The 9,822-nt window shown below is 38.5% G+C and overlaps 1 protein-coding gene across 1 annotated transcript in view; it reads left to right on the forward strand.

Moving 5' to 3' along the window:
• LOC121880091 (extensin-like) overlaps positions 1–8,047 on the forward strand; it is a 27,049-nt gene extending 19,002 nt beyond the window's left edge. The window contains exon 2 of the mRNA XM_042387148.1: positions 7,448–8,047. Coding sequence (XP_042243082.1) covers positions 7,448–8,047 — 600 coding nt within the window. The remainder of the gene's footprint in view (positions 1–7,447) is intronic.
• Positions 8,048–9,822: the final 1,775 nt, after the last annotated feature.

Below are 9,822 nucleotides of genomic sequence, written 5' to 3' on the forward strand. Positions count from 1 at the left end.
CTCCGTATCATCAGGAGCGGTTGTGATTTAGTACTGTGGCTCCTCTTACACGTTCCCTTCATTAGTGAAACCGTATTTTCTCATTTTGGTTTCATCTCTCAATGTTTATGATGTACTAATACATCTTAATGGCTCAATAGGGTGAGTATGATTATAGTTGTAACTGTAAGATGTGTTGGCATCACACGAGTATGTTTAGCTGTTCATGTGTTTGGGTGGCTGTATCTTCTTTCTCCGGCTGAAGACGAGACAGTGTCCTTGTTTGCTTGGCGGTTCTTTTCATTATCACAAGAGAGTTGCCGCGACAATCACGACCTATTTGCAAACTTTAGCCATTGGCAGAAAACTTGTGGGACAAGTGGCCTAGTAATTTTGTTTCAGGCTAAATTGGTGGCGGGCTGGAAGGCGAACCTCTCACTTGTCTTAACATCATGATTTATTTTTTCTTCATCATCATTTACATGATTACGACCCTGTGTGTGTGTGTGTGTATGTGTGTGTGTGTACACTTGCGCGCTTGCTTGCGAGTGTGTGTATGTGTGTGTGTGTGGGGGTCCAATACGCATAGTATTCTTTTGAACGTTTTACTTTTATTGCTGAGCTCTTTTAAGGATTTTTGGGGTCAAAGGTCAAAAGTGCCCTAAGAGTATGTTTTAGGCAACTGTTCGGTCATATTTAGACCAACTGAAATGACAGTTAACGCAGACACCACGTTATAGCCCTTAAGCAGTGATACAAGTACCTTCGAGTTGCTTTGTTTTTAAGTAGATTGCTGGAGTTCAATGTCACCATTTTTTTTTTACTGATTAATACACTTATACTGATGCCTTGCTTCATTCCCTAACAAGAGTATAGATATAACTACAGCTTTTGTGTTTCTCTACGTTTTACATATCACTTTTTGTCAAGTGAGACTGAATACGGGAGACATATTACATATACTTGCGAAGTTGGCCGTTTCAAACATTTTTTTTTTTTTTTTTTTTTTACCAGTAATACAACTTGTTCCCGACGATATCTTAGTAATGTTAAAGGTAATTTCCCTCAGTTTTTCAACAGACGTTCGGTATACCTTAACAGTTTGTGGTAGTTTATGGAGATGATGTTATTGTATACCTTGTGGTGACCTTATTGAAAATTAATATTATTTTCTCCGTATAGCAACCGATTTGCCTCCGCTTCAAACTCATACATTGTGTTGGATTGTTTGATGATAATGACTTTGTGGGTGATTTGGAGAACCAGTTGTATTTAACTTAGAGTTATTTGGCCTGATGATAGTTCAACATTTCCTCCAGGGGGTATTCTCAGATTTCGACCACGTAAGGCTTTGCGTCATGGTATCATGTGTGTGGTAGTTTGTCTATTCATTCGTCGGTCAGTTAGTTCTTTAACGCGAAAGGTTTCCGGTCATTATCTTAACAACCACTGGCCCGCGTCATGTTGGTCCATTAGACTTGCCCCATCGTCCTTCAATTTTGATTAACATATAACCACAGCCCCACGATTTTAGGTCTTATCCCGGCCTCGGTTTAAGAGATTTCCAATACCTTTACTGATAGGCCGTTTACCCTCATATTGAAGCTGACCCAGTTGATGTTTTCTTTTAGACTTTCTCTTTCTCTACTAGGTAGTTCTCAGAGTTAATGTGTCAGGAGTCATGGTGTTATCTGGTCAACACAAGAATCAGTTTGTTTCTGATGGTAAATCGCCGTTTTGGGCATCATGCAGTGGGCTTTAATACTGCCGTCGGCTCCCGGTGGTCGTTTATGGAACTACTGGAGTTGTCTGAGAAATAGCTCAACAATGCCTGGATCCAGTTGCGGTTGCCTAAATTAGAAACACAAAGATATCGTTTAACATATAGTGTGATGTATTAATTGAAGATAATCTTTCATTTTACTATTTGAAGAATTATTTGCTTTTAAGTTAACATCTTGACAGTTTACAACACCTTTACCTTATCATCATACAGTGAGTTGGTTATAGAAGGAGGTTGTTCCATATTATTTGCTTTGTAGAATAACAACATTTTCATATAACCTTCGTCACCGCGAGACTTAAAAACAAGGTTCACCCAATACGTCTAAATTATGAGAATACATGCCTTTGGTATTGTGCATCTTGCCTGGCCATTTGACATTATATTCTGCCATATATACTCTTGACCTTTGACTTGGCTCTGAAGGTTATTTTTGTGTAGTTTCTCATTGACAGTGTTCGTAATTTTTTGGGTCAGGTATAGTAGTTTACGGTTCAGGATTTTTGCCGGTTTTACTTTAGAACATTTACTGTACTTCAACATTTACGACCAATTCATGATATTGCCAGTATATTAAGTACATGTGCAATTGGGGAACTGCCATACAGACTCCAACACTTGACAGCGTTCAAAATATATGTAGTTCATTTATACTGTGGGCTCCGACTTTTTAATTTGTGTTCTGTTTTGGACATTTTGACGTATGGGATTTTGGTGGGCGTCAGTTGGCAGTAGGAGACGTTAAATAATCTTTTTTTTCTGTATGTAAATAAGTCGTTGAAAAATAATATTTTTTATATTATTTTTTCCAGTTCAGCGACGACTCAATTATGAATATATATATATATATATATATATATATATATATATATATATATATATATATATATATATATATATATATATATATATATATATATATATATATATATATAAAATGAAGATTAAGCTTATTCATATATTTTTCCAGGAGAGAGAGAGAGAGAGAGAGAGAGCGCTTGCACACAGACAACCAATAAACTAGAATTTTCACTCCTGTCAGTCGTTATATATTGTAAAAAGTGTTTTTTCTGTTGTGGCTGAGATTTGCCCCGACTGCAATTTCTCTGGGGGATTTTTCCCTTCTCCAATCCGCTTTTGGATTTGCGGCAAAGACTGAAACTCTGCGAGTGGCCGAAGAACATGAATTAGAGATTTTCAGAGTAGTGTGGAATATAAAGTGGATTTTGAGGAGGACCAGCGGCTTATGTTGATTATAGGCTTTGTGTTTGTTTTGGCATTTTCTTTCTTATAAACTTTGTTGACAATGCACCAATTTCCTGTATTTTCAAGTTACTGTGCGGTAAAGTTTCTTGGGAATGTATGAATACTTTGAAAGTCTTCTGGAAGTTTGAGATTTGGTTCTTCTGAGAATGAGAAATATATTGTTTGGGGAGGAAGTACAGTAAGGGAGTTAGTAAATGGTGATTACTGGGAAGACTTGTAGGCCTACTATGCGATATTACAAACTGAATCAGACTTATTTGATAGTGTGTGACTCCTCCTGTATCCTTGAATCTGTATTTGTAAAGTATTGATAAATATGTTTGTACAGTAGTCAAGATTATGATAATACTGATGAATTTGCTTTTTATTTATATATATATTTTAATGTGATATATTACTACAGTCGTTAAGGCTCTATTATTTAATACTAATAAGTGTACAATTAACACACTTAACCAACGATTTTAAAAGTGTTAATTAAGGAAAATAATTTAACCCAAAGAGGTTTTTTTCTGTGTTTTTTTTTGTACACAATATTCCACTGACCGGAAGATTAAATACAGTACAGATCTTTTCTGAATAACAATATAGATAGTGACTTTCTGATCAGTGTTATGAAACTATGTTGTTATGAAGCAAAAGTTAAAACCTTGTCCTTTGTGTTGGTTATAGTTTTATAGGAAGTGATCTGGAGTATTTTGGGAGATGGATGACTCCAGTCTCTTACCTGAGGAACATAATCAGTATCTCGTCAGTCCCTTGTTACAACTTCCATAATGACTTTACAACTCCTTTTTTACTGCTTCCGGGGGATATCATTTAGTAGCTATATTATTACCACTAAATTTTTCATAACTATAATGATAGCTATTATTAGTGTTTTCTTTTTTATCGATAGCTTTGGCTAGTCTGTGTATCGTAGATGTAACTATTTATCAATTTAATTTTACGATAGCCTTATATAATATGTTTTTTTATTATTATACCTATAACTTGTAAGCTGTTTGAAATGATAGCTACGATTGTTGTGTTCTACCTTTACTATAGTTTTGATTAGTAAATGTTCTCTTTTTAAATGATAGATGCGTTCTCTTTTTACGATAACTACCAATTGTCTGTTATGCTTTCACGACGGCTTTCCTGACGTTTTATTTACGATATCTATAATCGGTGTGAGCTTTGTCTCTTAACAATACCTTTAGCTGGCATTTTGTACTTTTAACGATATCTTTAAATGATGTCTGATTTTTTACGATAGATGTAACGATTGGGTGTTTTTTTTTAACGATAGCTTTAACAAATATTTTCTCTTGTTCTAACAATAGCTATAGCTAATGTGTGCCTTTTTTACAGTAGCTGTAACATGCCGTGTCTTCTGTTTTCTACGATAGCTGTAACTGATGAACTAATGTGTGTCTCTTGTTTGTAACAATCCTGCTATTTTAACTCTCTCTCTCTCTCTCTCTCTCTCTCTCTCTCTCTCTCTCTCTCTCTCTCTCTCTCTCTCTCTCTCTCTCTCTCTCTCTCTCTCTCTCTCCAGGCTAGTTACCTCGTTATTAGTTGTGTTATATACATCTCTTGTTGAAGACACTAGACACTATGTATACAAAATGAACCCTAATATATTCTAGTTTTGTACCGATATTATAACAGAACAATAAACCCTATAACACGTGACGTCAAAAACAGGCCACTGTGTTTACTACGAGTTTATGTATAGTAGAGTGAGAGAAATTGTTGAATGGTGGGAAGTAAATCTGTCAAATCAAATTATAAAGAAAATGTTAAAGACTCAGCTGGACCACTGAAGAGATAAAGTTATCTATGGGTCATCCTCCTGTAGCTGTTGGTTATAATGTTTTCCTGACATTAACACCTTCACTACAGGGACGCCCATTTTAATGATTGATATGGCTAACGTTCGTCTTTATTTAGCTCGGAGGGGGGGGGTACACAAGGGGTTAGTAACTATCTCCAGTAAGGGTGTTGGGTGTACTGAACAACAGCTGTATCGTACTGTACACCTCCATCCATTACCAACACAACAAATTCCGTCCCCACTGGTTGGTTAAGTAGAGGTGTTGCTGCGTTCGTGTACGTCGAGTTGCGTCCTAATAATTTTGAGATTTTCTTATTATGTTTATGGCTGTAATTGTTTGTACGTCTATCATAATGTGTTTTTTAACACTGGGAGGTGATAGAGAAATGATGACTTTATGGAGGTGATGAAGAACTATTTACCCAAGAGTTGGCTATATACTGCGTTAGTGCTGGCTAAACCAAAGGTTCTCAGTCCATCAGTCAGCCAAGATTGGTATTCATAAAGATAACTGACGCAGCTACAGGAGACGAGAAAACAAAATTGCTACTGGACTTTTAAACTATTGATATATTTACCGACATATTTCTTTATTCTAAGTCTTTCCATTTTTAACATTCTACAAAATCTCCATAATGTATGTGGAAGGTTGATCCAACACTGAGTACCTGAGTTATGGGGTAAGGATAAAAACAATACTAATAAAGAAGAGTAGATGTCAGTATCGTAGAGGACAGGAGGCGCCCAACATGAAGAGGTCACCCCAACACTTAACTTCTTAACGAAATTCGTATCTGCTCAAGACGAAGTTTAATTGAACCCTTTTACAACTGATCTTCAAATGTAGAAGTTCTGTGAGGCACAAGCCAGGAGTGATAAAAAACTTAAGAGGCCTGTCTGTGTGTGTGTGTGTGTGTGTGTGTGTGTGTGTGTGTGTGTGTGTGTGTGTGTGTGTGTGTGTGTGTGTGTCGCACAAAGCAACCGACTGCTCAAAAGTACCTCTCATGACGAACGCAAAGATATATTCTCTTTCGCTTGTCACGAGTCACTTATAACTATTATCTCCGTTCTAAAAAGTATTAGTATGAATAATAATAATGATAATAATAATAATAATAATAATAATAATAATAATAATAATAATAATATAGTAAAACCGTCAAAAATATCTGGATTACTCAAGAAAAACGTATATAAAGCAGATATTAAAACATAATGATTAACACATACAGGTATACAAAAGCGTGTGGGAAGAAGCGTCAATGAATGCATCAGTTTGTCGTTCTCTAAAATGAATGAACTGTGTTCCTGGCCTAGAGTGTCTCTCTAAGTGCGCCAAAAATCGTGCAAGAAATAGATAATCTAGCGAGCCGACCTCTCACTCTGGTCTACTCGAGCATCTGGGAGTATTTGCCGATTTTTTTTTTTTTTTGTATGAGGTGCAACTTGGTCTTTTGTTTTCGACGAACCCGGTACTGCACATTTGGCGTGTGTACAGTATATGTGTCGGTGTTGGTTGGTTCGAAAGTGAGTGATTGAGAGAGAGTGTGTGTGTTTGTGTGTGAGTGAGTGAGTGAGTGAGTGAGTGAGCGAGTGTTGGTGACCTGTAGTATAATGGTCAGCATGCTCGCCTCGCAAGCGACCGAACCAGGGTTCGATCCCCAGGCTGGGTGAAAGTATGGGCAAGTTTCTTTACACCATTTGCCTCTGTCTACCCATCAGTAATTGGGAACCTGGTTGTTGTCCGGTCTTCTTGGACTATCCCTTGACACTGGATCATGCAACTCGTTAGCTCAGGGTGTGGTTGTTGTGTTGGCGACAGCTTCTACACCTAAAACAAATTCACGCCTCGGTGGCCCTAGGGCCGGCCCTCCTCGTTACGCGAGGGGCAACCATTATTATTATTATTGTGTGTGTGTGTGTGTGCGCTGAAGCTTGTTTTGCCTTTTGTATCAGGTTATCGTGCAATATTCGCCAGGTATTGGACCATGATATAATAGTGAGCGAGAGAGAGTTATTTCATAACTTCAATTGTATCATTCTCAGCTGTCTGTTATCCTCTGTTATCGTTTTATATTTTTCTCTCCCTGAATTTTTGTTTTCTGCCTTGTGAAGGTTTTTTTCTTCGTCTTCCTGTTTTCTTTTTTGTGGTTTCTCCCATATTTTTTCTAAATATTTCTTTTCCATATTTTTCATTTTAACTCCCATTTTTAGTGTTCTCCTTCATGCGAATTGCTATTAACCCCTTTTAATTTTATTTCTGATGTTGCATAGATTTTTTCTCTGTCTGATTTACCTTATTTTCTGTTCCACGCTTTGTGACGTAGTTAGTGTATTGATCTGAAACAATACCTTTCCTAGACATATTATGAAAGAAACGAAACAGTAAAAAATAGATGATTGTGACATAAGAAAGGAAGGATACGATGGGAATAATTGATAGAGAATGGAGACAGTAGGAAATGATGATATATATATATATATATATATATATATATATATATATATATATATATATATATATATATATATATATATATATATATATATATAAGAAATACTGGATATAGATTACTGGCCTTCCTCGTCACCAACACCAGCACGTCACCAACACGTCACCAACACCACGTCACCAACCACCAGCACGTCACCAACAACCAGCACGTCACCACACGTCACCAACACCAGCAGTCACCAGCACGTCACCACACCAGCACGTCACCACGTCACCAACACCAGCACGTCACCAGCACGTCACCAACACCAGCACGTCACCAACACCAGCACGTCACCAACACCAGCACGCACCAGCGTCACCAGCACGTCACCAGCACGTCACCAACACCAGCACGCCACCACACCAGTACGTCACCAGCACGTCACCAACACCAGCACGTCACCAGCACGTCACCACACCAGCACGTCACCAGCACGTCACCCACACCAGCACGTCACCAACACCAGCGCGTCACCACCACCAGCGCGTCGCCGTCAGCGCGTCCAGCACCCACCAGTGCGTCACCAACACCCACCAGCGCGTCACCGACACCCACCAGCGCGTCACCAACACCCACCAGCGCGTCAGCAACACCCACCAGCGCGTCACCAACATTCACCAGCGCGTCACCAGCACCCACCAGCGCGTCACCAACACCTTACCAACACAAACACGTCACCATCACTACTCGTCACCCACATGAGTCAGGATAGAGAAAATCAGAGTTGTGAAGCAGCGCTGAGTAAGGTCTGGTCTCCACACATAGCAGGGAAAAGTTTTTGTTGTGTGTTTCGTCAAAGAATTACCAATTTGCTTCCCTTTTACACCTCGACGAGAAACGTTCCCACAGCTAAACGTTTCTACTGTTGTTGTTAGTGTTTTTGGTGTAATTGTTTAATTTTTCAGTGTTTTTGTTATTTATTATATAATTTAGTTTTAATTTATTGTCAGGATCTAATTTGCTTCTTTTTTTTTATCTTGTTGGAATTAAATTGACATTTTTCAGATAAGAGTTTTTATTTTGTTTCCATAATTTCAATAACACAATTTATTAACTTTTAGAAAAGAAAATACACAAGTTTATAAAGCTATCGAGAATTTACAGCTGTATGGTTTTGTTGTGTAATACTGTATACTCAACCCCCCCCCTCCCCCTCCATCCTGTATTTTCATTTGACCCGACGTGTAATATATTTCCAAGTCGAACCTGGAGGACACACGCTCTGCTCCAACCCTCACTTTTTTCAGATAACTACGATAACAAAACGTAGCTACAGGATATTTATTTGGAACTCATGTTATTATAAACCTGTTTAGAACTCCGAAATGTCAAGTATGTTTAAGTTTACACAAGAGCCTTCATGATGACGAAGTTCAGTCATATTAATTAGATGTAAATACTCGTACAGTAACTCTTTTGATCATATAAAACCTATTTAAACTGCAATAATGTTAAGTTTATTTAGTTTAACAATGACGACCAATTGTAGTAGCCTATTAATATTTTTTTCCTTTTAGTAATGCCGGGTCCGAAAAACAAGTTCTTAGTGTCTGAATATGTCTCTCTTAAGTATTGAGTGTTGTTATACTTCCAGGGTTGTTAAAATAGTCAATTTTCCAACCCTTTGTATCTATTGGTACAGTCGGCCCCAGTTCCACCCGTTACAGTGGTTGGCGCGTTTTTGTGAGATGTGACAGGCCTGTTTGTTTACAGTATAGTAAAATTCCTAGGACAGCTCTAAGGAACCTCACCATGGAAGCCAGTCTAATGAGGCATAATAAGCAGTCCACCACCATCTCTGAATACACACATTTCTTCCATAGTTATACTTTTAAGACAGGTTATTAAATAAAACGTCATTGTATTGTATCTGTTATCTGCTAGACGATGGCACTGTCGCGGGGTGCGGTGTAAGGAAAGAGAGGCCCTTTGAAACATACAGTTTAATTTAGGATCATTAACACAATACAATAATACTCTGCATCATTAAGAAACATTAAAGAAGATAATTATTATTGTTGGCGTAGGCTGTGTTAAGTGTGTGGGCGTGGAGGGCTGTGTTAAGTGTGTGGGCGTGGAGGGCTGTGTTAAGTGTGTGGGCGTGGAGGGCTGTGTTAAGTGTGTGGGCGTGGAGGGCTGTGTTAAGTGTGTGGGCGTGGAGGGCTATGTTAAGTGTGTGGGCGTGGAGGGCTGTGTTAAGTGTGTGGGCGTGGAGGGCTATGTTAAGTGTGTGGGCGTGGAGGGCTGTGTTAAGTGTGTGGGCGTGGAAGGACATACATACACATACATACATTCATGCATACATACCACTCTCTTGTTATGTTATTCTCTGATGTGCCGGTCAGTCTGAAGCCTCTGATAAGGATGAAGAGGAAGCCCTTCACAGTTTATTGTCCCCTCGTTGAGCAGCTCTTACAAGGCTTATAGTTGATAAGGTTAATGCATCCCTCTCTCCCTCGCTCCTCCCTCCTGCCCTT

This window comes from Homarus americanus, unplaced genomic scaffold, assembly GCF_018991925.1.
Source record: "Homarus americanus isolate GMGI-L3 unplaced genomic scaffold, GMGI_Hamer_2.0 scaffold30108, whole genome shotgun sequence".
Taxonomy (NCBI): domain Eukaryota; kingdom Metazoa; phylum Arthropoda; class Malacostraca; order Decapoda; family Nephropidae; genus Homarus; species Homarus americanus.